Below are 27,159 nucleotides of genomic sequence, written 5' to 3'. Positions count from 1 at the left end.
AGAACGCCAGGTAGATGAATGAACAAACAAGTTAAAACCTCTCAAAATATAGAGAGCTGGCCAGGAAGCATATCGTCACACTGTTGAGACACATAGGATCAAATGAACGAATGTCTTATCATTATGGTCATTGTAATGCGTGAAGTCGATGGAGCGCATCGGTGACGCCCAATCACGGAAGTTGGACCCAACCCAGTCCGTAGCAACTATCGTTCCCGACCCCCACCTCCTTCCACCCCAAATCCTCGCCACTGGCAGCAATACCAATATCAGTCCTCAACGCCATTCTCCATGTGCTTCTACCGAAGTCTTCAGTAATAAACGACCAAACCATCCAGGCCTGCATGGCACGCAGAGCTAGGCCACCAGCCCCTGCATGACCCCAAAAAATGTGAACGAAGCAAAATGCACAAGTTGGACAAAACAACCAAGCTCCTACGTGGGAGTACTTCTGATAAGGCCTGGCTTGTGGTGACGTGTTGTGATGGTTGCCTACAAACCAGCCAGCTTCGCATCACAGAGGTTGATACTGTTAGACAATCTCAATCAAGAGACGCCCCGTTGTCGCGAGATGGCAAATCCTCCCCGGAAGGCACAAGAAAATTACCTGACAAGGTGCTGGTGCCTGAATGATGCATCTGCGATATGGATACTTCAAGGGAGGAAACCCCATCACCACTGCTGAAATAGCCGGCACCATCATCTACATCCCAGGACGATGGGGGCCGCGAATTGTTGGGCGAGTTGGGTAGACTGGTAATGTTGAAGTCGATCTCGCCTTGCGTTCCCCACCCTGACGTGCCGTGTGCGTACTCCCAGATGTGGGAGGAGGCTGTGGTGGCCTCGCTGCACGAGCACTTGTCATCCAAAAGGTCGCGCGGGTGATTAAGGAGCTCGTAGGGCGCTTCGTGCATTCGCTCGAACATGACGCCCTACGTCAGGCTGTGCAGTTCCTGCTCGGTGCGCGTTGCCGTCGCTGTCGATGGGCCCGGTGATGTGCCGCGGTTGCCCAAGTTGCTCAAGGCATTCATGCCCCTGCCAATGTTGCCAGCGATGCCATTGCGAATGGCCGAGAACGCATTACCGTTGGCGCCCTCGGCAGAAGCACTTCTGTGCAGAGCACGCGGCTCTGGCGTCAGAGTCGTATGAGCGGTCTCAACCGCGCTGAGGACCGACTGGCTGGTGGGGAGCCCGGGAGGTTTGGGACTATCACTTTTGGGAGGCGTACTTGGTTGGCTCTGAGCGTAAGACATCTCAGTCGATGGCTGAAAGTTGGCCATTGCTGAAGCCTTTGATTGCTGAGCAGCAGCGGCAGCATGCAGGTCGCCATTCATCTCCTCGTCGGTCCGGTTGAACGACTGGTGCCACCAACGGATGTTGTCCAGGACGGGCAGAATAATACGCTCAAGGCCCTTGGTATGATCATCCACAGTGGGGTTGTAGGCTTTGTTGGTGAACTCAGCTTTCCTCGAGAGGAAATATCCCCAGACCGACGAAGTCTTGTGTGACAAGTCAACATCATGCCGCTGCTTCTCTGAGTTGTAGAGGAAGGTGCCGTACTGGCATGAGTAGAGATGGTACAGCAAACGGCGAAGGAATCGCTCGTTGAATTCGAAACGGTCGGGGTTCTGGCGCAGCAACTGGTAGACACAGTCAAGGAACTGGTGGAAAACGGGGCTGATCATCTTAGGATCAGTCGCCTCGCCATTTGCGACAGTGCCAGTGGAACCTTCGAGCGCCGTGTCGAGCTCGGCTGCATCATCCTTGTTCTGGTTGAAGAAGCGGCGCGCGCTAGCAATTGCGCTCTGAAAAGCATCACCCCTGCCGTCATTCTCGCCAGGCTGAACCGTAGCGCCTGCCATAGCGTCTCTTTGAATTTGGAAATTGCTTTCGTGATTAAGATGTCCTGATCGCAAGCGGAACATGTGGCCGAAGGAGAGCCAGTCCTTCTCGATGAGAACAATAAAGCCCTCGATGGAACGGTAATAAGGGTCAAGCATCAGCTGGCTAAGTGCGCTAAGCTGGCTTGTCCGATCCCATCCGTCAGAGCAATGAATGAGAACGTGGGAATGGAAGATTCCGATCTGTCTCGTGATGAGGCTCGCGCCCTGGAGAACGGCCCTGGTGTGCTTAAGCCAGCCACTACTCGCCAGCAGTTCACGATTCGGAGGAAGCGGTGAGATATCAGCATCCTTGATAGCTTCGACGACCTTGTTAAGAGAATTACGCATGATGTGGATGTTTTCGATGCTAAGGAAAACCTTCCGTGATCCTGGGTAGCGATCCATCGGCTCCGATCCCATGCCTTGGACCTGATTGACCATGGCGTTGACGGTTGGCCGTGCATCGACGATGAGATTACTTTGTTGAGCGCCGTATATGAGACGCTGACCTGTCTTCTCATCGTACATATTCGGTGTGTTGGCAAGGAAGCTGTCTTCGAAACGCTCCGAGTCGGTCAACTGAGCCTCGATGGCATCGATTTGACTTGGCGGGGGAGGAAGGTCCCCTTCATTGTAAGGTGGTGAAGCTGAAAAACAGGCGGCAACCAGTTTCTCGTCCTGGATATTGTTCTTTCGAGTGATACCAGATAGTGGTTGAGAGCTGCGTGTAATTGTGCAGTTGTTGACGGGGTGGATATAGGAAAGCGCCGGGATGCGGCACCTAGAGCGATAGTCCTTTGCGTATTTGAGGACATTGTCAGATATAGAAGAGGGAACGACCAGCATGGCGGGGTAGGTGTCGCAAAAACTAAAGTCTTTGTTGATCCAAGTAATGCGCCAACCCTTGTCTGTCGACTTTTCACTAATACCCTGCCTCCGAAACTCTGCTTTGGCATCGTATATTTCCCACCCATTGACGGACTGCTCATGTTTGGAAGGTTTGTGGCTGAACGCGTAGAGCTTTTGAACTGTTCCCAACTTGCAGGTCCTGACCTTGACGAAATCGAAGACTTCGCGCGCGATCTTGTCGTCCATGAAATTGAAGGCGACGTAAATGAAATCACGTCCTTTGAGGCGAATAGAACTTGGAATGCCAGATGTTGGCGGTGTTGGACGCAGGGTGAACTGCGATATCATTGTGAAGCTGATCCATGATTCGCGAGTCTTTGGGACACCAGTAGTGGTTGAAGAGTCGGGTGTATCCTTGGGTTCCGGGACGGGAGCGCAGAAGACAAGGTGGAAGTCAGTTAGTCTGAGGGTGCCCGTTGTCGTGAGACCGCCGTTGATGCACTGCACCTCAGGGATCACCTGCAAGACGCTGTCAGATCACGGCAAGCTTGGTGTGAAGGATAGAATTCGTATTGCGTACCTTCCTCGCCTCCATTTCGTCTATCGCAGCTTCACAAAGCAAGTCGTGTAACAGGCCCTCCGCGTTGTATTAGATAAAGAGGAATGCTTCAGAACAAGTGTTCCCAGAAAAGCTTTGGAAGTTGACGTCGGTGAATTCGAGACTGCCCTAGGCGCATGGTTGACGGGGGAGCAAGGTACGTGTGCTCGGAAGATGCGGAGCTACGTATGTCGGAGACGGAGGTAAGTGAGGTAGCGCAGAGTGATGGATGCCCCTGAAGCAGGCAAATGAGAATCCAGAAGGGAATACGTTGGATCTGATATTGTGCAGTAGGACGAACACGCGGCGAGCAGGTTGTCACGGCATGTGAAGCTCCAGATCGCTCGCACCTGTCGTGGTGATGATTGTAGCTGGCCTGGCCTTGCGTCACAGGTTTGGTTTGGTCGACTGACATCCTAGCGGGGCCCGAATGGGCAGGGTGTGCTCGGAAGCCTCGCTGCTTTTATCCTGCGCTAAGCCTCAGGCGGTCTGGGATCTTGAGTTGATATCTGTGGCGCAGTACACTCTTCTCAGCCACACCCTTACTTAGGTACCTAGGTATCTATCAATTGAATGCAGATTTCGACTGCGAAAGAATTGGTACCTTTGCTCATTCCAGTGCACTAACATTGTGTCAGAAACCTTCAGAGACTAAGGGGTGGCAGCGGGGCGCCTGTTCTCAGACAGAGAATTTACGAAGAAAGGGGCCGAGCGCCAGAGAATACTCATAAGGAGAGTCGTCAGCTCATAGTTGGAAGAGTGCATAGATTCTCCAACCCTTTGGAGACCTCAAGATATCCAATGCTCGGAAGAACACAGACTAGGCTTTGTAAACACATGTCAAAGCAGTTGAAGGAGCAAGTAAAGGTGTCTCTCGCTGGTTATATCCGCAGTCAATTTTGCGGTAGATGGCAGGAATACGTTGAAATTTGGCCCTCAACCAACAAAAGTATCAAGCCTGAACAGCCAAGTCGGCCTCCTCCTATGATATCTGACGCCTTACTCCAGGACTGTTACAATAAGTCGACACTGCCAAGCCTCAACAGATGATGGGCCTTCTCCTGATGCCTTGCCCAAAACTTGTTACTTCTCTTGACAGAAACGCTGCGATGACCCTCAATTCAGTGCGTTAGCTGTGGTCCACTTTGATTTGTCCATTATCGTCAGAAAATGGATAGCGTACGGGCATCCCCTGCTATAACAAGTGAGAGGTACACGACGCGGAGGATTAACGAATTTGAGGTTCACGTTATTGCTGCGTCGTCTGATGTGCGGTGAGATGAAGCGCTCTCCCCCGACAAAGAGTTTCAGGGCGCCTCGGATGTTCCCATTGGCCCGAACAACAGCGTCGGTGCAGTCGGCATGCTCACAGTATCAGAGTTGCTCTGCCGTCCATAGGGCATACGAAGCAATGGCTACATAGACAGGCGATGGACACTACTGTACAGCTTGCAACAGCTGCGCCAAAAACTCTACCGGCTACCACATCGCACTCTAGACAAGCTCTTTGTCCGTTCTTGCCCTTAATATTAAGGCGATTCGAGAGCCAGGGAGCAGTCTTTCAGCCTTTTACCGCAGATACCGTGGAGCCTTTGCGAGCTGTGACAGACCCGGAGCTTAGACAGGGCTAGACCAGAATCTACAATGCCCCCCGACTCTCTATGTCTGACCCGTGCCGCGGGTCAGCAATGAAGCTCCGGAAACTTTGAATACAAATTGAATACTTACGCCCCATGGTCGACGTCGACAGCGAGGGAAGTTACTAGCTGGGCCCATAGGACGTTTGTAGCAAGTTGTACGAAGGAGGTGCTGAGATGAAACACGCTGGTTGAGGTAATATCTGGCAGAGTGGTGAATTGCAGTGTGAGAGTGCGTAATTGAGATTCCCTTGAATCAGCCAAAATGAGCGCATCAGTCTGATATATATACATGATCAATTTCCCTAAGTATTTCTCTTGTTACTGGAGTCGAGGCTCTCTGTGGTCTGCAATGTGCTGGATCCGGAGTTTCTTGTTGACTCCGCTTTGCCGACAAAACGCGAGGGGTTATCCTTGTTAGTCGAAAGCTTGCCTTCGTGACATTTATGAAATTGATTACTATCTTCGTGTCGGGCCACCCTGCGGAGCCGCCAGGAGACCGCCAAACAAGGGGGCCGGTCAGGGGGCTAAGGGCCACGGGAGGACGTATATATAGCCTGCGGAGGGCCCTCCAAGCTGCGGAGAGCCAGAATCCAGATGTATTCCGATCCTATACCTATATTCTGACTACCTGCGGACCCTGTGGAAGACCCTTTCACTCTGCTCTAAACCACGCTTTGACACTTTCCGTCAGTCTTTCTCGGCCCCTGGCATGCTAAAAAGAATGCTGTCACCGAGCTGCTAGTCGTCTGACATGGCCCATTGTCTATTGAGAGAGGCAGTTCGCTGTATCGCAGAGGCTACGACCTATGGTATAGAATCATAAGATACCTTAAGAGAGGGTTAGATCTAGCTAGCAATATACGTGAATTCCATAAGGAAAGCGATGCTCCAGCAGGCTGTAGGCCTTGGAGCCAGATAGATAATCATGTGCCGGCTTTCTCGCATTCGGGATTGTTGCGTGGCCTGTTGACCAGTCCCTGATGCAACGTGAAGCAGCAGCTTACGTTCTCGAGGCAGTTCAGCGCTCGAATAGACTTCTGCAAAAGCGATTTCGAGCCAGGGACAAAACTATGAGAACCTATATGGTGAATTCACGGGACCACGGCAACCCCCATGATAAGTTTACCACGTACCGGGTTCACAACCCTCGCAACCCGCACGTCTCGATCCCGAGGGCGGGGGCGCCTTGGTTGTCAAGCGACTGCCAGTGCAGGCTGTGGATGGCCGCACCGACACTAAACTTGACCATGGACAGGGTTCAACAAAATACAATGTGAAACCTACAAATGCTGGAAAAGAGTCAAGCGTAGAAGCAGCAAGGTAGCCGCCGTTCAGACTACACATTCACCTGATACCGGCCCTACATAGTGAACAAATGCTAACATCTCAGGGTCCACCTCGGAGAAGGGAGTAGTCGGATCACTTTGCTGCAATCATTATCAGATGATTTGATCAAAAGCGCTATTGAGAATGCTCTCGGCCTACGGAATCTGGCATTCTCGTACCGATACTGCTCCCGTTATCCTGTTCTTTATACCTCCATCTTTCTCCCCAGAAGAGCCATAAGCCAGCCAGATCCAGGACATATCCAGGGAAGCCCGCACATCGTACAAGAGCGTCGTTGGCGAGATTGCATTATGTATCAGACACTTTGGTAGCAGTGGATGAACGATGACAGCTAAACACGTGTTGGAGCTACTAAACAGTTATGTAACACCCAAACCCGCATAAAACACCTTGAGCTTCGTTTCTCGCCGTATTCCAAGTCGACTGCTGGCCGAACAAGCCTGCATTGCTGCTCAAGCTCGGATAATTCACCAGTACTCCTGGTGTTGGGACCCGTGTCTCGACCAACTCGAAGGTCACAATACACGCTAACATTGTGAAGGCTTATAAAAGCGACAGGGCACCGCTGGAGCTTTCTTCTTGTCATCTCCGAACCCCTTGAAAGCTTCCTAGACTCGTATGGGAAAGAGACAGGCCGCATAATAGGTCTGATCAGACGGGTCGCTGAAAAAATCATGTAAAAAGTCGCGTATCCGTTGGCGAGCACCGTTGGTACCTGGATATGTGAATTTGCTGGATTCATATGACGTACAACGACATGTCTAATGATGTCTCCAAGTGTCGGCTCAAATAGAGTGTCACTGTTACGAATCCCAAATCCGACACAATTCCACACAGTATGGTGTACTCTTCCTGGTAAGCAGCCGACAGAAATTGCCCAGTCATGGGTCCTCAACAATGACGCATTCCCAATTGCTCCTAACAGCACATGCTGTACGTGGCCTTCTGATTAACTTACTGTCCCAAACATTGTGACTGTATTCTGATGAGAAACCTTGAGTCACGTTGAACAGGGCGTGGCTGAGCTTGATCAGAATTCGGGAAGCAGAACTGACCGTAACAAGCGTCATGCGACTGCTATAGTCGATGCTCGCCTCTAAACCCCCACCATGAATATCGAGGTCAGTCGGAATGTGTTCCGCACACCTGACTGAAGTGCACGGACCACAACGAACAAACCGTGGAGACGCCTGGCGCCCCACCAATGTCCCTCTGCTCCTGCCTCCCAGACTTTCACGACGAATGGCTGGTCGCACGGGCCACTCCGCTTAGGGCTTTCAATTTTCTACCCACCAAATTCTGAGTCCAGCACTGGCGACACCTGTGTCTGAACAACCTCGACTCGACCGACCACCCGCCTCTAACGACCGCATCATCGCCCTCTCGATTCTTCCCTTACGTCCCATTCTCCGAAACCCACGAGACTCCGGACACAGAAGACAAGATGGCTGCTCCCGGCACTCAGATGTAAGCTTTGCTATCCTGCCTGTCTCGCCTCCCATCCCACCACCCCGCGTCTCTCGACCCTGGGATCACGAACTTTTTTTTTTTTTTTTCACTCGTTCGTGTTTGCTGTGGTGTCCTGGCTCAATGCGATTTTGGGCCCCTCCAAGAAAAAGGAGAATCAGAAAATCATCGACCAAGAACGACCTTGCTGACTCTTCTTCTCCTTCTCTAGCTCCAAGCGCAGAAAGTTCGTGGCTGATGGCGTCTTCTACGCCGAGCTGAACGAGTTCTTCCAGCGCGAGCTGGCCGAGGAGGGCTACTCGGGCGTCGAGGTCCGCGTCACCCCCACCGTCACCGACATTATCATCCGCGCGACGCACACCCAGGAGGTTCTCGGCGAGCAGGGCCGCCGCATCCGCGAGCTCACCTCGCTCATCCAGAAGCGCTTCAAGTTCCCCGAGAACAGCGTCTCCCTGTACGCCGCCAAGGTCCAGAACCGCGGTCTCTCCGCCGTCGCCCAGTGCGAGTCCCTCCGCTACAAGCTCCTCAACGGCCTCGCCGTCCGCCGCGCCTGCTACGGTGTCCTCCGCTTCATCATGGAGTCGGGCGCCAAGGGTTGCGAGGTTGTCGTCTCCGGCAAGCTCCGCGCCGCCCGCGCCAAGTCCATGAAGTTCACCGACGGCTTCATGATCCACTCCGGTCAGCCCGCCAAGGACTTCATCGACCACGCCACCCGCCACGTCCTGCTGCGCCAGGGTGTCCTCGGCATCAAGGTCAAGATCATGCGCGGCTCCGACCCCGAGGGCAAGTCCGGCCCCCAGAAGTCCCTCCCCGACGCCGTCACCATCATCGAGCCCAAGGAGGAGCAGTCCGTCGTCCAGCCCATGAGCCAGGACTACGGCGCCAAGGCTGCCGCCGCCCAGGCCCAGGCCGAGGCCGCGCGGGCCGAGGAGCAGCAGGAGGGTGGCGAGGAGGCGGCGCCCGCTGAGCAGCAGTAGGAGGCTTCTGATCGTGGCGAGCAGCAGCCGCACCAGACGCCCGCCGACGCCGTCGCCTCTGACCTCCCCGACGTCCGCTTCTCCGAATCGGAACTCCTGGCCATGCGCCACTACGAGTTCACTCGGGGATTCGGGTTCTGAGGAGCTGGGCACACGGGAATCGAAGAGCAACGGCTCGGAGGGGCGCCTGATGCACCACCCTACTTCTTTTTTTTCGTTTCCCCCCCCGAAAGAGGGGAAAAAAATAAAGAGGAAAGGGTAAAGCACGGAAAGGAGGGCTGGTTTCATTACCAACAAAGGCGTCTTGATCATTTGCATCACACTGCGGCAAAGGGATTTTTTCCGGAAAACGTCTGGTTGCGCCTGGCTTGTAATGATGACAACAAGTTAAAGAAGCAACGAGAGATATTTTTGACCAAACTTGTTCGTTTCCCCCGTGATATTTGCCTGTCGTGATGAACTGCCGAGTCTCGCGTCACGGCCTACCCCGGAAATTAGCGTCCCCCCGGCGAAAAAAATCGCAGGATGGGGCCTCGTCGGAGCTGGTCAAATGTTGTTAGTAACCTTCCATCATGGTGAGACTGCTCTTCTTATGACTGCCGTGCCGCCGGTGTGCCCTCAAACGGGCGGGGATAGAAACAGGGAGAGGCCTACCCCGTCCCGGGCGGGTGGCACCCCCCTTCTGCCCCCGTTTCACCCTTTCGGTCTTGACCCTCACCCAACCCCCGCACAACCACCCTCCCGATCTGATCGTACAGCGGACTCGCTCCCCAAAGGTTGATGCTATGTGCAAACAAAAATTAAAAAATAAAAACCCCCACCATGTATGTCATGACGGCCGCGCAAACCGAAGTGTAAAAAAAAAACATCAAATAGAGCGAACACGTAGCAAATCCATCCCGATAAAGTAAAAAAAACGCCGATAAATCCCGCCCCCCCATTTCCCTATTTTGGAACTACGCGCTTCCTCCCCCCCGCAATGATCAAGGGGAATCTGCCAGGGGCGCGCCTTCGTTGGTGTTCCCCCGCGCCGACGGGTCATTCGTCTCGTGGAACTCTCTCTCTGTGTGTGTACGGGGAGCACCTGTCGTTCGTCTTCAGTTATGTGTGTCTCATGAGTCCCTGGCCCCCTTCCCTGTGCTGCGGCCCCCGCAAGGAGAAATAGAAAGGTCTTCATTCATTCGGCTCCCCGCCCCCGGGCCTTGGTCCATGGAATAAAAAATGTACAGTGACCCCCGTACCCTGTCTCGTATGATACGTGTACAGGGTGGGATGGGGTCGGCGATGCGTCGAGATGTAAAGACAAGCCGCCGCCGTTCGAGCCTGAGGGCGAGGCTGGGTTCGTGCTCCATGTGTCATGCAATTCAGGTAAATCGACAGATTCGGTCGGGTGCAGGTTTTATCTGTCGTGTGACCTCGGAGGCTGCATCTCGATCTCGTTGTGGCCTCTTGACTTGCCGTTGCCGTTGGCATTGCCGTTGACGCGGCCCGTCTGCGAGTCGTCGTCGCTGTCTTCGGCCAGGTCGGTGAGGCCAAACTCGGCACCCGCCTCCTCGTCGTAGGCCCGCATCAGGCCCGTCGTGTCGCCGTGGTGGCTGCTCATGCTGTGCCGGGGATCCGTGCTCCTCCTGGCCTGCAGACTGAGACGGGTCTGGATGCTCGAGACCATGTCGGTGCCGGTGGCGTCGGGGCCGCCGCGGCCAGAGACCATCTTCTGGCCGTGCGGGTCCGACCTTGAGAGGTTCAGCAGGTAGACGCCGGCAAATGTCGTCAGGAAGCCGCTGAGGAGGGAGAGTGTATTAACAACGTCGGTCGTGTTGAAGCCGCTGAAGAGGATGAAAGAGGCGCAGAGGGTAAAGGTCGTAAAGGTGACGTAGTAGAGGGGGTTGACGCTGCGCCAAACCTGTCAGTCAAAATCACAAGCACCAGAGCGCATCTCAACTCACATATTGGTAGGGAAGTGAGCAAGCGCCTTGTTGAAGTAGTTCATCTGGGTCAGGATGCAGACGGTGGTCAAGATCATGAAGACGTAGGTCGAGGGGTGCGAGAACTGATTATGGCCCGCAAAGGTGAGCTTCAGGGCAATGCCAAAGGCCTTGACCGACATGACTGAGACGGAGCCGACGGTCGAGCAAATGAGCAGGTAGATGAGGGGGCTCTTCCTTCCGTAGACGGGAGCAATCTTGTAAATCATGACGACGGCGAAGACGCTGACGGCGAAAACGTAGAACAGAAAACCTGGCGCAACACGATGAGCGCCTGGACGCACAAGAAGAGACACACGCAATTCCGGAAGCCAAGTGGGAGGACGTACCGGGCTGGATGGCATAGTGCAGAATCTGGTCGATGGTCTGGATGTCCTCATCAGGCGGGGCGTGCAGAACGATAATGACGGCACCGAGAAGACAGATGGCGCTTCCCAGCCTGCCCAAAACGCCGAGCTGCTCGTTGAGGAAGTAGGATCCAAGGACGGCTCCGATCAGGACGGACAAAGCGCCGAGGGGGGTCACGAGAATGGCTGGCGCAAAGGCGTAGGCGGCGAAGTTGCAAATCTCTCCCAGGACCACTAAAGGGTATGTTAGCTCGGCTCAACGCAGCTTCGCCGGCAGCGCGTGCGTCGGCGGAGGGGAGGGGCTCAGCCATGTGGGTGTTGCGTACGTGTCGAAATTCCAGCCCACCATATCGGGCTCTTCAAGTAGACGTAGCCATCACCTTCGAAGCCGTGCCGTTCTTCCGCATGTATGAGTCCCTGGAGAGTCGAGATGTCAGTCACGTCGGGTCCGAATGGCGTCGATTTCGGCTTTGCTGTGCGACGCAGCAGCAGCCGGACGCACGTTGGTCTGGCCGAGGAAATACCTTTTTCGTGATCACGAAGCTCACACCTGCGAGAGTACGAGGTTAGCGAGCTGTCAAAGACGCCGAGATAGAAAAAGTAACGAGACGCATACCAATTGCCAAACTTGATGCTATGGCCAGCGCCAGGCCAATGTACCTAAAGAACGGCAGTCGTGTCAGCGCAACCTGTCCCCTCGAGCCTCGTGTTTCGCTGCCGCCAAAAATAGGTGGGTCGCAAAGAAAACGCACTTCTCTTCCAGCATCATGATGGAAGGTGTCGGCCGCGGTCCTGAGACGGCGGGAAAGAGTGTCGCGCGTGGGCGCAGTGATGGCCAGTCGAGAAGCAAACGAGCGTCGCGTGTCGTCGGTCACGCAGAGCGAACAGTCGCGCTGGTGATGGAGTGATTCGAGAGTCGTTTTTTTAAAGGGGATGGCCGGGTCGTGCTGGGCGGTTCGGTGCTAGTGCATGGGTCGTGCTTCCAGGTCCAGATCTCGTGGATGGGGTTCGCTGATGAGAGACGGAGAGACAGACTCGGTCAATGACGGCGCGCAGAGAGATTGACAATGCTGGTTGTCGTGAATCGGCGCAGATGCCCTCAGGTCGTGGTGATTTCGTTTCGCGGCCGTTGGTTGGAGGGGAGGAAAGGATGTTGTCGTGGGCACCTTTGGATTTTCGAGGACAAGGCAGAGAGAGACAGACGAACAGGGACTGAGTTAGTGCCAGTGGTGGACGGACCAGCGACCTTGGAGAGTCCTGGCAGACAGCAGGCCACACAGGCCACAAGTCCACACAGTCCACACAGGCCACACAGGCCACACAGGCCCGAAGCTGGGTACCTGGGTACCTAGGTAGGCAGGTAGGTACTGTTCGGAGGGCCTGGCCAGGGGTGGGAGGATCCCCCCCCAGCTCCCCAGGTCACAGGTAACAGGCGAATGGGCGGGAAGCGCTACGTAGCGTGATCCTGAACCAGTGGCTTCGCCAGTTTCAGAGCCAACCCCTGGCTACACGCAGCGACCCCCCTGGCTTGGTAGCATCCACAGCACTCAGGTACAGCTTCACTAACCCCCCCGGAAACCCGCTGACCTCAGCGTTCTCTCACACTGTATTCTGTCACGAGCCCACCGTACCAAAATTACAGTGTGAACATGACTCCGCTCGAAATGGCGAGACGCTCAGCCAGGAAACTCCAAAGCTGATCACGGCTCCCTGTGGCTAGTGAGTGGGCCCACCCCTGAATCTATATGCAGCATTCTGCCGAACCTGGCTTCATCTACCCTTTCCCCCCTCCGTCCTCTGACGCGCCGCCCCCTGGAACCGTCGTCGTCTTTTCATTGCTACTGAATCTGCGCGCAGAATGAGAAGCAAAGGTCCTCGCTGACACGGCGCACAGGCCGGACTCGGCCACGGTGCCCGCGGGCAAGATTGGGGGCCAGGTGTCTAGGTACTACGTAATGACTTAGAGAATACGATCGAGTGCGGTGGGCGAGAGAACAGATCGTATTCCTCCCCCCCACCCTCTTTCTTGATGCATCGAAAGCCTAAAAGACGGAAAGAAAAAGTCTCCCATCTGTAAATCCAAACGCAAACGCAAACAAATGTGGGTGCACATCCCTGGAAACGATCCCTATCCCACTCCCTGCCACGAAGCCATCCAAGTCCTTGCCAATGTCCCATGTACACCAACCAACCAACCACCCGCATCTCGCCTCTTTCTCCCGTAGTCCCTTTGGACTAGGTGCCTGAGATGGCGGGTAGGTCTCCATCTGTCCTGTCCACCGCACAACACGATACGGTTCGCAATAGCCCCCCCCCCATCCCTTGTGGATCCGATACGAATCGCAATCGGCGCAGCAGCAAACGCGTCCACACCGGACCCAGGCTCCCTCGCTCATTGTTTTCGCCTAAAACACACGTCACCTCTCGTGGCATTTTACCTAAGCTAATTGGACTGGGCCCGCGCCGAGGCCACCATTAGAAACATGTGTCCCAGCGAGCGCCCTCAGCATTCCTCGTCCAGGTCATCTGCGTGCCATCGATGCCGTGATAAATCCCTTGTCGTACACCCTGACAGGACAAGCAAACTCTTTTTGTTCAGATTCAATTCAATAATACATAGCTACTTCCGAGTATCGTGTGTTGCCTCTTCATGTATCCACAAACCCATTGACCGAGCCCGTGAAAAGGGATGGGAGATGATCAACAACTCGGCACCCCTTCATCATGCTGACAGCCGCCTCCTCCTGCTGTTTACTACTGACTTGCTGTCTTTCTTCCTCATGGCCTAACGTGTCCTGCAGGCGTCCCAGCTGTTGACGGTTCTCAACCAATGGCTACACGCCACCAACTCGTGAGCCAGCCCGAAGTCACAGAAAGCTATCGTACAATGGTGGTCACGGCAGGCGTCGAGACCACCGCCCTTTTATGTTCCGGAGGCCCATGACGTTCTCTCCAATCCGGCCCTTACATAAAGCCTTCCTGCGCCGTACGCCAATCGAACCTTGAAAACATTGGCAAGTACCAAGGGGTATGATGCTGATGAATGAAATCACTTAAACAGGCACGCGCAGACAATGGCGTCCATTGGGGGGTTGCATGCCCGGTGGTCGTTCAAAGGCGGCCGAGCTTCAGGTCATAGCTGTGTGATTAGTTCGTCAAAGTGTTCAAGGACCCTACCTCTTGCGTATGCATTTCTCTCTCTCTCTCTCACACTCACTTTCTCCCTACCCAGTCTGCCTCGCAGGTGGATAAAATGGCAGGGAGAATCAAAATATCTGTCGGTGTTCCGGGCGGACTCGGACACATGCCCCGGGCGATCACATCGCTCCTGCAGGACGATGGCCATCGCATGCAGTGGCATTTCGCGTCCCTCTGTGCTGGACCGAGCAATGGTGTTGAAGGTTAGTGAAATGTAAAGGGGGGGATGTCAGGTCAAGACCGAAGACGTTTTGCGTCTGTCAAGAAGTTAGCATAGGCAGTAAGTCCTGTCAGAAGGTGCAATCGTACCTTGCTCGTCTTCGGCACCTAGCAGGTCGTCCTCGTCAGTCCTGGGTCGTTTTCCAGAGACTGATGTAGACTCGTGGGAAACCTCATCATCGCCGTCCCCGGGAAAATCTCGCCAGTCAATCTCTTCGAGGTCATTAGGGCCGTGCTCAGAGTTTCCATTGATTGTCTCTCCATCTTGTGGTATGTCGGCTGTCAGGTCGATCTCGGCGCCTAGATCATCTACCTCGTCGCCGTCTAGGGTCGCGGTCGCGCTGGTAACCGGGGTCCCCTGGTTGACAACAGACATATCGACGCCAGTTTCATCTGGCTCCAGGCCTAATTGTTCATCAATGCCTGCGTATCCAGTTGTCTGTTGCTGCTCATTCGGACCATTGTTGCTTGCTTCTGCAGCGAGCAAGGGGTTGTATTCGTCGCCGAGAAGAGGTGCTTCAAGAAGATTGTTAGTATACGAAGTGGTGGAATAGGATGTGCTCATATCGGAGGGGGTACGTAGGTGTCGGGGACGGTGGACTTCAGTCTGGGCTGGGCATCGCGCCAAATGACCTCGGGCAAGACAATCCAAGCGAAAATTGCTTTCTTCGCGTTGTCGCTCTTCAAGTGCCCCAAGAAGGCAATCCGAACATAGACAGAAGTCGGGGGAGGAACAGGGGTGTGAAGAAAATGTGATGGAAATACCATTCAGTTCGGTCGCCTGTTGGCCGTCACCATCGATCGCCTCAGGCATTTGAATGGACGCATTCACGTCTTCCAGCAATGCAGTCGTGGTGACAGGTTCGTCGAGCTCCGCGAGCACAGTGGCATCTGGGTCTGGTACCGTGTCGAATTCGCCCAAGGCAGCAACATCATCCAGCATCGAGGCGTCTGCTGCACTGGCATTGATGTCTGTTTCGTCTACAGCCGTGACGGATGTCAATGTGTCCGTCTCAAGGGGCGCAATTTGTTCAGAGTCTTGAAGAGCAGCTACGTCGCCAGCCGCGTCGACCGTGAGGTCAAGCTCATTGGCATCGAGGGTAGTCGTGCCTTCGTCAGCATCGTTAGTCAACTCAGGATCGTCCCGACCTTCGTCAGCAGAGTCATGGAGCTCATGGTCTGCTTCGTTGTCTTGCTCAACCAAGTCGTCAAAATCCCCACCCATGTCGTCATCAAGGTCGTCCTGGTTAAGGAACATCTCAGCGTCCTCGGCCTCCACCTCAGCTTCCTCGATGGCCTCTTGGTCTCGTGAGTGAAACGAGTAGCCGACTTCGTCAATGTTCTTCCCGTTCCATGCATCTTCTATAAGGGAAGACCATCGCTTGCTACAATTTGGGCGTGTGATCAAAAGCGCGTACATCGGCCTCGTTGCTTCTGGGTCCTTGTTTTTCACAAGGTGATCGAAGACCTGGAGGATGCTCCCGAGCGTAATCTCAGAGAAATGGTCGGGATGGCTTGACTGGTGGATGGTTAGCAGTGAGGTACGCACATGGGTGAAGAATCATCCTACCTCTGCAAATTCGAGTCCTAGCTCTTCCACTTGCAAGACGAGCTCATCAGACTCTGCAACGTCGTCCACCAGAACTCGTCGCAAGCTTGCCAACAGCTCCTCCATCTTGCATTGCAAGACGCTCAGATCATGAAAGAAGCAGTCTCGACCTTCACTTCCCACAGAATTGTAGAACATGGGGTACTCCACGCCATGCCACGTGACGGTGACGACCGGCATCTGCGCATCTTCCTCGTCAGGGGTGTCGAGGGATGCAGCAGATGAATCGGCAATCAGGGCCTCGGCATTCGTGCTCGGTTCGGCGCCTGCTTCGTCATCGCGACCTTCTCCTTGGTCATCAAGGAGTGCCTCGTGCGAGGCGTCTTCTTCGACAGAAGAAGGCTCAGGCACCTCCTGCGCCAACGCAACATTCTCTTCCGTTTCGTGCTCCAGCTCTTCATCTGCATGCTGGGCTTCAAGATCTCCCTCTGTGGTCTCGGCTGTCATCGCGCCATCGTCCTCGTAATCAATCTCGTTCAGTTCATTGTTCAGTTCATCATTCTCTTGCATAGACTGGTCTAGAGCACTGACGGCACCGTCGACAGCGGACGCTGTTTCTGCGCCCTGGTCTTGTGCTTGATGGCTCTGGGCATCCTTAAAGGTGTTCGCAAGCTGGCCATCAGCAATAGCATGGTACTGCACAGCATGCTCCTGATACTGCTGGTCTTGATCGGCAACGGCATCGTCTTGCTGCATCGACTCATCTTGTTCGTCATGTTGTTCGCCCTCCCAACCAATCTCGTTCTCGACCAGGCCATTTTCGGCGGCGTCGGCAACTTGCGCGATAGAACCTGGGTCGTCGTGTTGAACGCCGTCGGCAAGGACAGCATCGCTTTGGGGCAGTGGTTCCCCGCCCGTGGTTGCCACGTCAGAGGCATCGTGTAGGTCTTCGGCGAGTAACTCTGCGACGCCGGCAGAGTCACCTTGTGTGCTTTCGGAGGTCTCGACAGCGGGCTTTGCCGATTCGAAATACGATGTTGAATCCGCGTTGGGCTTGATAGGGGAGGTATCAGGCTCGTCGTCGGAATAATCGATATATTCAGCTTCGTCCGGATGGGCAAGGCCTACCGGCGATGCCAGGTCGGTTGCCATTTATTTGGCTCTGAGCCCCGAGGCTCGACTGTCGTGATGATTTGGCGCCTCTAGCCGACTATTTCCGCAGCGATGATAGATCGAGACAAAGAATATTGCCTCGATCCGGTGATGCTGCGAGGATTTACAGTGTTCGGCTTGTAGTGGCCCGACCCCGAACGCGATTGTTGGAATATGACAGAAATCCCTTGTGAGCTGGCGCGAGGCAGGAGCGGCAGGTTTGCGTTGGATAGGTTTCGGTTTTTCTCGCAGAGTTGAATGACGGGAAGCTTCTTCGGCACCTAGGCCGGGTGTTCGATTATCGAGATGGCCGAAACGGGAAGTCGATGGCGAGAAGTCGAGTCTTGTCAGCGATCAGGGTGCTGGAACGCGTGGACTCTGCTAGGCAGCTTCAGAGACGAGACCCAGAGCTGGCGTGACACGTTTGGGGAAGGCCGTGCAAGTTTGCGGCGAGCGTGACAATACCAGGCAGAAGACGCAGGCGTGCCTAGGTGCGACGTTGATGAGGTTGTCAGTTGCGGCGCGCCGGGAAATGATGCAGGGAAAATGAAAAGGTTAGAAGGCGCTGGCGGGCCCCTCTTTGCAAGGTACCGACCGACCTGGGTACCTGGCCTGTGTGTGAAGGTACGTACCGTCGACGTCGAGCTGCGTGAGGCCCATTCTAAGTCTAGCCTTCTCTGGGCTTAGTCGCCCTCGAGGCTGTCTGCCTGCCTGCCTGGCTGCCACCTGCCAATTGGCAAGTAAAGTGGCAGCACATAGGAGCACTCACTCACCTCCTGAGCCTGAGAGGTGACTTGGTCTGTGCATTGACCAGATTCCACACATCCAAATTCCGAGCTGTTAGGTCCCTCCTTGAGCCGCCTTGGGCATTGCGATAGTACTTCGACCCTCGCGACTTTCAACACCATACATCCGCTACATCACTCCCCTTTCATCAATCATGGTAGGTTTCTGTTCGAGCCAGTCGCCGCTTGTGCTCCCCTCCAAAGTGCTGACTGCATCCAGGTCGTCCTCGCAGCCTCCATCTGTACCCGCGGCGGGAAAGCTGTCCTCTCCCGCCAGTTCAGGGAGATGCCACGATCGCGCATCGAGGGACTTCTCGCCTCCTTCCCCAAGCTCGCCGACTCGGGAACCCAGCACACCACCGTCGAGCAGGACAATGTCCGATTCGTGTACCAGCCGCTGGACGAGCTCTACATGGTCCTCATCACCAACCGCCAGTCCAACATTCTGCAGGACATTGACTCTCTGCACCTCTTCGCCCAGGTTGTCACCAGCACATGCCGAACCCTCGATGAGCGCGAGATTCTGAAGAACGCCTACGAGCTGCTCAGTGCCTTCGATGAGCTCGTGACGCTAGGCTACAGGGAGAACCTCACCATCAGCCAGATTAAGACCTTCCTGGAGATGGAGAGTCACGAGGAGCGGATCCAGGAGATCATCGCGAGGGTGCGTCGTTTGGCTGGTGTGTCTCTGACTGCCATGATGCTAACAAGAATCTCTAGAACAAAGAGCTCGAGGCCACCGAGGAACGCAAGCGCAAGGCGAAGCAGCTCGAGATGCAGCGCAAGGAGACGGCGAGGACGGGCCGTGCTGGCGGTGGTATGCCCAGGACCCCTGTGTACCCGACCTACACCCCACCTGCTCGCCCGACGACGACCGATACGTACGACTCGTACGAGGCCGAGAAGAACAAGACGTTCAACAAGGCGAACGCCCCCAAGGGCAAGGGCATGCAGCTGGGCAAGAAGTCCAAGACGACCGACATGTTCGAGCGCGTGCGTGGCGAGATGGGTGCCGAGGTCGAGGACAGCCCCCTGATCGTGCCCGTCGTGCAACACGCCGCCGCCGAGCCCGCGGGTGGAGCGCGCGTCCACAACTATGGACCGGGGACGCTATCCACGTCACCGTCACGGAAGCCATCCGCGCGAAGTTGTCCCGCGAGGGCGCCGTCAACTTCCTTCTTCTCAGCGGTGATCTCACCCTCCGCATCTCAGATCCCAGCCTGACCAAGGTCAAGCTCAACCTCCAAGCCACACCAACCCAAGGCGCACAGTTCAGGACGCACCCCAACGTCAACCGCAACCTGTTCAACGACTCCAAGATCATCCAGATGAGCAACGCGCGGCCGGCTTCCCCGTCAACAACGCCGTCGGCGTCCTGAGTGTGGCGTGCCACGCCCAAGGCCGACGACCCCAGCGCCTGCCCCATCACATTTACCGTCTGGATCAACAACGACGGCGGCAAGTACAACCTGACCGTCGAGTACGAGCTCACGGGCGGCGACCCTCTCACCGACGTCAGCGTCGTCATCCCTTACCAGGCGAGCGAGCCCGTCGTGTCAAGCTTCGATGCCGCATACGACGTCTCTGGCGACACGGTTGAATGGAACATTGGCAGCGTGACGGATGAGAACCCCAGCGGCTCCTTTGAGTTTGAGGCCGAGACGAACGACGAGAACGACTTCTTCCCCATGACAGTCCGGTTCTCCAAGACAACGCCCTATGTTGATGTGGACGTAAGTGACGACCCTTGTTCCTCTTTCCAATTTCCTATAAGCCAGATCTAATGCTGTACAGGTAACGACTGTTTCGTTGCTGGACGAAAACGAAGACGTGACGTTCTCCAAGGAGATCAAGTCGGTTGCAGACAACTTTGTCATCGAGTAAAGGGGGGGGTTGGAAGCGAAAAAGACGCGGCGAGGCTATGAAGTGTGGCCCACGCCACGTGAGGGGCGTGCTAGACGTCGATACTTGCGTTTGATGAGGACTCGTCCCGCTGCTTGTGGCTGCCGGGGAGTAGAACGAATAAAGATGATGATGAGCCGCTTTACATGCTGCAAAGGCGTGCGGTGTAGGAACTGATGAGAGGCCGCTAAGGCGTTCCATGGTGTTGCGCTGTAGTCGTGCAATGTATGAGTCCGGATGGACGTACATGTGTGCTGTGGCCTGCAAAAGCATCCTCTTGATCAGCGCATTGGAAGCTGCAAGTCGTCATGCCAATCTATGCATCCTTCTTCTTGTTCGAATCACAGCTGTTCCAGATGCTGTGCGGGGGTTTTGAGCCCCTCGGCGGTTCTCGAGGGCCTTTCGACCTCGAGGATCCTAGCTGGAACCCTGGACTCTGGACGACCATTGCAGCTTTGCTCTCTGTGGCCTCGGTGAACCTTTTGCCACGGAACGTCTTGTCAGATGTCTTTGCACGAGATCAACTCCAAGTCCCCCAGCCACGATCCTGCAGGTGAGAAGAAATTTTGACGGCAAGATGTGCTCTTCAGCACCTACATTATCATGCCTCGGACTACCGCCGTACTTTTGCCAACGGAAGGTTGGAGTGACCTTCCCTTCTCCGCCAGGTCGGTACCCGTGAAGAGGTCGGAAAGATGTTGGCCGCCATCCTTCCATGCGCCGTTAAAAAAGACAGCCATTCCCCCGACGGATGTTGCCAGGTTCGCCGGATTCCAGCAAAGTCTAGATAGATGCCTCGAATTTCAGAATGATCTAGTGGAGAGCCTAAAGGTGTGGTGTGCTGTTTGCTCGACTCTACACTGCTCGTCGAGGAATGCATGTGTACCCATCTCCGCGCGACGCCGTAGGGTGTAGATAGCGCTTCTGACTACGCCGTGGAGGAGTGGATGCTCGGTCTTCGGGCATGCACGCATCCATCTGACTGCCCCAGCTGAAAGTTTGGTGCTGCAACTTGTGCCTGTAGTGGTCGTATTTGTTTGGCTACACGGAGACCGTGTTGTCCAGTGCTCTGGTCTTCGGGGACCAAGGTCTGCTAGACCCGTAGTCGGATACTATGCTCGTACTCTCCTGACTTGGTCCGGAATATATCGCATCCTTTGCCTGGAACGAGATCGATGAGCGCGTCTGCTGCCACGAAGTACAACAGGGCAAAGCGTCCTTCTTCCGTCACAATGGTGTGGTTGGATACCGTTTGATAGCCGACCATGAGCTTGAACAACACTCCTATGGATCATAGCACACCATCAAGAGAGCGGATATGCCCTTCTCGGTCCCATTTCACGTCGTGCGTCGTGCATGAACCTGGAGGCATTGTGGACATGGTCCACGCCCCTGGGAGACTTTGTGCCTTGAATCACAGTCTACGCGTCTATGCCCATGCAATTCAAACTAGACCAAACGCTGCATGATAAACAGGTCTATATGCTCTGGTTGCTAGAAAGAAAGCAGAAAATGGGTCACAGTTACATGACGGTGATCAGGCAGCACAACATGCTTCCACGGTTGATGTGGACAACTCTCGTGTTGATCTTGGCATCTGCTAGCGCAAAACATCCTGCATCGATAGACATTCCCAAAGCGCCACAGACAGGCGCATGTGCCCTTGAAAAGACCGAGGCGGGCGTGCCATCCAAACTCAAAGTGTGACCGTGCCTGCTTGATCAGAACAAGGTGTTCGCGAAGTCTTGTACTGTGACTTTTCAGGGACATCAAGTCCACTAACACGCAGTTTATCAACCTACAGAAATGGGCGGCACTAAAGGTATACAAGGTTTCTACCAAGCACAAAGTGACTGTCGACAAGGCCAAGAAAATCAGCGCCTCAAACGAGGACGATAAAGAGTGATCGCGACATTGGTTGCACTTTTATGGCATGCAATACATGCTCCTACGGCAGGCTTGCGAGCACTGAGTACGTCCGAATTTGTGGCAGCACCCCCAGAGACGAGGTCTCGGTTCACCCAAAATAACGGCACATCTTCGACGTCAAAACAGGTTGAATACGTCCTCTAGACTATCACACTACCACCGAGCCACCACAACGAAAGGACCCTTCAGAGCTTCGACGACACATTCAGCGATCCAGAGCAGCAGGTACCCTTGGCGTCCCCCTTTCCAAACGCATCCCTCGAGACGGAATCACCCAGGATGGCCGTCGGCGGGACCCAGAGCGCAGGGTTCTTCTCGAAGAAGTTGCTCGCCCTCAGCATGACGCTGACAGGCTCTGCCGGCATGACGGGGAAGTCCTCGGTTCTCGGGAAATGGGTCAGCCCGAACTGGATGTAGCAGACAATGTCGGTGTTATCAATTGGCTCATCACGCTCAACCCAGTCGAGCACAGCCTGGTTGTGAGCATGTCCCAGCTCGCCCGTAGACTGGCACACGTAGTCGCCGGCCGGGAAGAGCTCGTGGTCGCGATAAGGAACGACCCAGAGCGACTCGCGGGCAAAGGCAGCGCGCTTCCAGACATTGCTGCCCGGCTTCGAGAGGAGAGCAGGGCAGTTGTTGTTGAGAATCTTGTAAGCGACTGGCTTCTTGCTCGAGGGGTTGAGGCGGTTCGGGTTCGTAATGTCCCAGGAGCGGCTCGTCTCGTGACAGTACGAGACGGCACCCTGCTTGGCCGTCAGGAGGGGCGTCTTCTTGCAGTAAAACCCGTTCCCATAAAGGTTGCCGGGGCTACCGACAGGGTCGTCAGCGGGAACAGCATCACTCTGCACAACGGTGTTGCGAGGACCGTCAATCTCAGGATCGACGCGCAGCGAGAAGATGTGCTGATGGTTGTGGGCATCGAGGCCAGGCGCCACCTCGGTGCCAAACGGGGCGGCTGTCTCCGAAGGGTGCAGCAGATAAGTGTTGAGCATGCCCGTTAACTTGATCTCGAGCTTGTAGGTGCCATCAAGGGTAAAGGTGTGGTAGAAGGCATACTCGTAGTTGGCGGCCGTGATGATTTGCGAGACGATGAGTTTGCGGTCACGAGCTGAGGTGACGGTGCCGTCGCGATAGTCGGTATGCTTATAAAGGAGGCCGTTATCCTCCTCGTGGATACAGATGGCGTTCTTGACGACGGCGGGCTCGCCCGAGCTAGTCGTCATGATGGCATCGATGTAGTGGATGACGCCCTTGCAATCGCATCCCAGCTTCAGCGAGTTCGTCATGAGACCAGTGCCGTACTCGCCGACGTCAAAGGCGTGCTTCCGCTGGTGAGGGGGATTGGGGTTGCCGTACGGGACGACCATCTCCACAACGCTGATGCGGTTGAAAAGAGCCCTGTCACGCTGCTCGACATGGTCATACATGCTGACGTCGGAGATGACGATGCCCTCGCGATAGTTGAAGCCAATGTGCATCTTGTAGCCAGCCCAGGTGAGCTCGCTGCCGTTCATGCTGAACGAGACGCCCTGAGGCTGAGTGATGTCAATGGGCTTGAGCTTGTCGTGAACAAACGTGTCGGCGACAAACTCGGGCAGGTAGTTGTGCTCGCGCAGGGGCACAGGCACGCGCTTGCCGTCGACATGACGAATGTCGACGGCGAGGACCTCCTCCCGCTCCGTGTCGACGACGACGCTAAAGTCGAGGGGATGAGCGTACTGGTTGTCGTTGGGCGAGTTGCGGTAGTAGACGATACCCTGCTGGAGGCGGCGCTCCATGCCCCAGCGGTTGTCAAAACCGATGGCCCAGGCGTCAATGAAGACCTTGGCCATGTCGGTGATGCCGATTTCGCGGCACGCCTCAATGACACGGGGGTCGGCGATGGCAACGCGCTCGCAGACGTCGAGGTCCTCGAGGGTTAGGGTCGGTGCAACGTCGGCCACAGGCTTCCAGTTCTCGACCTTGAGCCTGGTCAGGTTCACGACAACCTCCGCGACGTCCGAAGTGCCCCTCTCGAGGACGATGGCGAAGGCACGACGGTCAGGACGGGGTCCACGGCCGGCACGGAAGGCGGCATACTCGAGCTTTCTGGGCTCGTGGAGCGTCAGGCAGTTGAATTTGACGACCTTGGGGTCGGCATGTTGGCGGATGAGGTGAGCGGCGGCACGTATCTCTTCAATCGATAGCTGGTCTAAGGGATGGACTGAGCGGGCCTTGGACAAGTCGGGCGCGGCGTCGCTGGCCTCTTCCCGAAAGATTGTGTAACCTGCAATTGAAGATGTGTCGACAATCATTTTCAATTTCGTGTTTGCAGAAACCTGCCATAAGGTGGTTGTTCAAAACGGGCTGGTACCGTACCGTACGTATATTGGGAGAGCGGGGGGAAACGACGTGGTGTAAGTGTCAAGAGACAAGGCAAGGAGTTGGAGCAAATAATGTGACGATGACCCAGAAGGGTGCAAAATCCAGTCGGTCAATGAGGAGATGTTGGTCGGCTCTGGTGACTGGAAACCCGATTCAAGACGAAGCTGTTTCTTCGGGGAGAGGCTCTTATAGACTGGACCCCAAGGTGGTGGTGTTTCCGCCCCTCCTCTCCTCCCCTCCCCTCCCCTCTGTTGCCTCTTTACGAGAGGAGCATGGTGTGATGAGCGGAGGGCCCCGGCCTCCCATAGACCGAGCATGGTGATGCTCATACCTAACGCAATCCGTGACTGAGACGTAACGGGCCCGGGCCAATCGGTTGTGGTAAGGCGGCGTGGCCAGCGGCGAGCGATCGGGCGGAGCTGGTCATGGGAAACGAACTTGTCTGCCCGGAGCCTATGATGGAGGGGCAGGGGAAGGGGGGTTCACTTTGGGGCGCACAAGGAGACGAAAAGCAGAGTGCTGCAACAAGGCGGTCGTGTCCAAATTCTTGCCCGAACAGGTATGGCGGCCACGGCGGGCGGATGCCACGGGCTGCACAATCTCAGCCCCGGACCGGGTGCTGAAGTGACCTGCCAGCTGACCCACGAGACCGTGCATGGCATACCTGCAGTCCGATGCCATTGATGCAGCTATCGGCCGTTCTCAGAGATTGGTAACGGCTCCGTCGTGTCGCAGATTGACCAAGCTCCCGGGCCGGTCAGTGTCAACGAGGAACATCTATCCACGTTTCGTTTTGGAGGAGCTTCGTGTGGGCGTCTTTCCAGACTTGAGTCATGAGAACGAACGAGTATGAACCCCTTGAGGACGACGGCCTGGCCGCGATAGCCGGATCCTTCCCTGGCTTATCGACGAACAGAACAGAATGCCTCACCCAGCACCCCTGGCCGGGTGGACCACGATCGACTGGGCAGATAGATGCGTGCTGGAAGCCCCGTCTCGGCCCAGGGCAGAAGCCTGGGACAGCCATTTGCCTGCTCGGTGACATATGTGGCCATGAAGGCACGAGTGGCGTACCAATGGCAACGAAACCCTGAGGTACTCTGGCAGCCATCGCCTCCCCTTCACGAATGACAGACAGCCAGTGTCAGTTGCAGGGAATAAGGTAGGCACACCTCCCAGCCCCAGAAGCTTCCCGTATCAGCAATCAGCATGAGCATCCCGACCGTTCGGGGGTGGGGGTCTAGTAGTATGGTCTCAAGGACGCCGGGGACCCAAAAGTTGGAGATGGGGCCTAAACCCCTACTCGAAATAGCCTAGGGCAGACAAACCGGGTCACACCCACTCTTATCAGTGACGACAGCCTGGGTAGGGGTGCCGAACCCGGGGTAGGTAGGTTGTTGTTCGTGTGTGTGTGTGTGTGGGCGCGCGCGTGTGCGTGGGTGTGTGTCACAAAGGATCGAAGCTCAAGGTCGTCCAGCCCGAGATTGAGCTGTCGACGAGCAGCAAAGCAACCTCTGCCACCCTTTCCCTATCACCAGTGATGAGATCGCATTTAGGGGCTTGCTGTCCCGCCTTCGAGTGACAGGAGACCGACACTGCACTTTCTTCGAGGTCCGAAAATTTCATCCCCATTTTCCCCTGCGAGAAGAATCATAGCCAATTCTCTTCGTCTCTTCCACATCAGAGCTCCGCAGCCATGTCGCCTCCCCCGGCTGAAGGCGACGCGGAATCGCAGGCCCATCTCAAGCGTCTGCCCACCGCTGACCAGGCTGTACAAGATGCTCTCGACCTCGCCGAGCTGGGCCATGCCGAGACCTTGACGCGCAAGTTCAGCCTCTGGAGCATGTTTTTTCTTGCCTTCTCCGTGCTAGGAACCTGGTGAGTGAATACTTTTCCCCTTTTCTTCTTCGTCGTCTTTTCGTCGCTTGACCGCGACAAGTGCGACAACAGCTAATGATGGCACAGGTCTACCTTCGCCCAGGGTCTCAGCAGCGGGCTGACGGCTGGCGGGCCCGTTGCCATCCTCTGGGGCCTCGTTCTCGTCTTCGTCTGCAACATCTGCGTTGCTGTCTCCCTCGCCGAGATGTGCAGCGCCATGCCCACCGCCATGGGCCAGGCCTACTGGATCTGGCGCCTGTGGCCCGGCGGCAAGGGGCGCTTCACGTCCTACCTCTGCGCCTGGATCAACAAGTTCGGCTGGTGGACGCTCTCCGCCTCCCAGGTCGCCTTCATGACCGACTTCATGCTGAGCATGAAGGTTCTGTACGACCCGGACTGGGACGGCGCCCATGGTTGGGTGCGCTTCCTACTCTACCTCGCCGTGACGGCGTTCGTCACTCTCTTCAACATCGTCGCCTGCCGCAGAGACGCCATCCTGCCCATGTTTAACAACTTTGTTGGCATATGTTTCGTCACTCTCTTCTTCGTCTTTTCACTGGCGCTCCTCATTTCCGTTGGCGTTAAGGACGGCAACTCGTTCCAACCCGCGTCTTTCGTCTTTGGCCGCTGGCTCAACCAGACAGGTTGGAATGATGGTGTGACGTGGTTCCTGGGCCTCGTTCAGGCGGCTTACGGCCTGACGGCCTTTGACGCCGCCATCCACCTCGTCGAGGAAATTCCTGCGCCGCGCAAGAACATTCCCCGCGTCATGTGGCTCTCCGTCACCATGGGTGCCGTCTCCGGCTTCATCTTCATGGTTGTGTGTCTCTTCTGCATCCAGGACCTCGATGCTGTCATCGACCCCTCGACAGGTCTCCCTTTTATGGACCTGCTCAAGGGTACCACCGGCCTCACTGTTGCTACCGTGCTCCTGTCCTTCTTCATATTCAATGGAATGGGCCAGTCTTTTTTTTTTTCGTCACAACGGCCTCGCGTTTTAACTGGGGGTTTCGATTCGGGACGGCCGCTTTCCCATGGAGTCCCCTACTTCAGCCCGGGCAAATAGGACCTGGCGTCGTACCCTGTTTGT

General features: G+C 55.6%; 7 protein-coding genes across 7 annotated transcripts in view; 3 read left to right on the top strand and 4 right to left on the bottom strand.

Moving 5' to 3' along the window:
* Positions 1 to 112: 112 nt before the first annotated feature.
* On the bottom strand, positions 113 to 3,727 carry VDBG_08718 (myotubularin; the record flags this gene model as incomplete). The annotated part of the gene is made up of 2 exons (XM_003000876.1): positions 113 to 3,251; positions 3,313 to 3,727. The coding sequence occupies 2 exons, from the start codon at positions 3,325 to 3,327 to the stop codon at positions 933 to 935; spliced, it is 2,334 nt and encodes a 777-aa protein (XP_003000922.1).
* A 4,034-nt stretch (positions 3,728 to 7,761) lies between these two features.
* On the top strand, positions 7,762 to 8,761 carry VDBG_08717 (40S ribosomal protein S3; the record flags this gene model as incomplete). The annotated part of the gene is made up of 2 exons (XM_003000875.1): positions 7,762 to 7,784; positions 7,996 to 8,761. The coding sequence occupies 2 exons, from the start codon at positions 7,762 to 7,764 to the stop codon at positions 8,759 to 8,761; spliced, it is 789 nt and encodes a 262-aa protein (XP_003000921.1).
* A 1,399-nt stretch (positions 8,762 to 10,160) lies between these two features.
* On the bottom strand, positions 10,161 to 11,862 carry VDBG_08716 (conserved hypothetical protein; the record flags this gene model as incomplete). The annotated part of the gene is made up of 7 exons (XM_003000874.1): positions 10,161 to 10,653; positions 10,708 to 11,020; positions 11,076 to 11,327; positions 11,420 to 11,510; positions 11,618 to 11,643; positions 11,710 to 11,753; positions 11,846 to 11,862. 7 exons carry the CDS (start codon positions 11,860 to 11,862, stop codon positions 10,161 to 10,163), a joined length of 1,236 nt encoding a protein of 411 aa, XP_003000920.1.
* Positions 11,863 to 14,146: 2,284 nt separating this feature from the next.
* On the bottom strand, positions 14,147 to 17,211 carry VDBG_08715 (conserved hypothetical protein; the record flags this gene model as incomplete). The annotated part of the gene is made up of 5 exons (XM_003000873.1): positions 14,147 to 14,219; positions 14,311 to 14,470; positions 14,601 to 15,026; positions 15,276 to 16,029; positions 16,081 to 17,211. The coding sequence occupies 5 exons, from the start codon at positions 17,209 to 17,211 to the stop codon at positions 14,147 to 14,149; spliced, it is 2,544 nt and encodes an 847-aa protein (XP_003000919.1).
* Positions 17,212 to 18,151: 940 nt separating this feature from the next.
* VDBG_08714 (coatomer subunit delta) lies at positions 18,152 to 19,880 on the top strand (the record flags this gene model as incomplete). The annotated part of the gene is made up of 6 exons (XM_003000872.1): positions 18,152 to 18,154; positions 18,217 to 18,660; positions 18,717 to 19,071; positions 19,131 to 19,350; positions 19,411 to 19,729; positions 19,791 to 19,880. 6 exons carry the CDS (start codon positions 18,152 to 18,154, stop codon positions 19,878 to 19,880), a joined length of 1,431 nt encoding a protein of 476 aa, XP_003000918.1.
* Positions 19,881 to 22,012: 2,132 nt separating this feature from the next.
* Positions 22,013 to 24,121, bottom strand: VDBG_08713 (peroxisomal copper amine oxidase; the record flags this gene model as incomplete). The annotated part of the gene is made up of 1 exon (XM_003000871.1): positions 22,013 to 24,121. One exon carries the CDS (start codon positions 24,119 to 24,121, stop codon positions 22,013 to 22,015), a length of 2,109 nt encoding a protein of 702 aa, XP_003000917.1.
* A 1,766-nt stretch (positions 24,122 to 25,887) lies between these two features.
* The window catches only part of VDBG_08712 (choline transport protein), a gene marked incomplete at both ends in the record, with an annotated part of 1,799 nt that continues 527 nt past the window's right edge, over positions 25,888 to 27,159 (top strand). The window contains 2 exons of the mRNA XM_003000870.1: positions 25,888 to 26,069; positions 26,157 to 27,002. Of these exons, the coding sequence (XP_003000916.1) occupies positions 25,888 to 26,069; positions 26,157 to 27,002 (1,028 nt within the window). The remainder of the gene's footprint in view (positions 26,070 to 26,156; positions 27,003 to 27,159) is intronic.

The sequence above is a fragment of the Verticillium alfalfae genome, genomic scaffold (genome assembly GCF_000150825.1).
Source record: "Verticillium alfalfae VaMs.102 supercont1.13 genomic scaffold, whole genome shotgun sequence".
NCBI lineage: Eukaryota > Fungi > Ascomycota > Sordariomycetes > Glomerellales > Plectosphaerellaceae > Verticillium > Verticillium alfalfae.
Note: the sequence above shows the minus strand (reverse complement) of the source record. Positions and strands in the feature narration are given on the sequence as shown.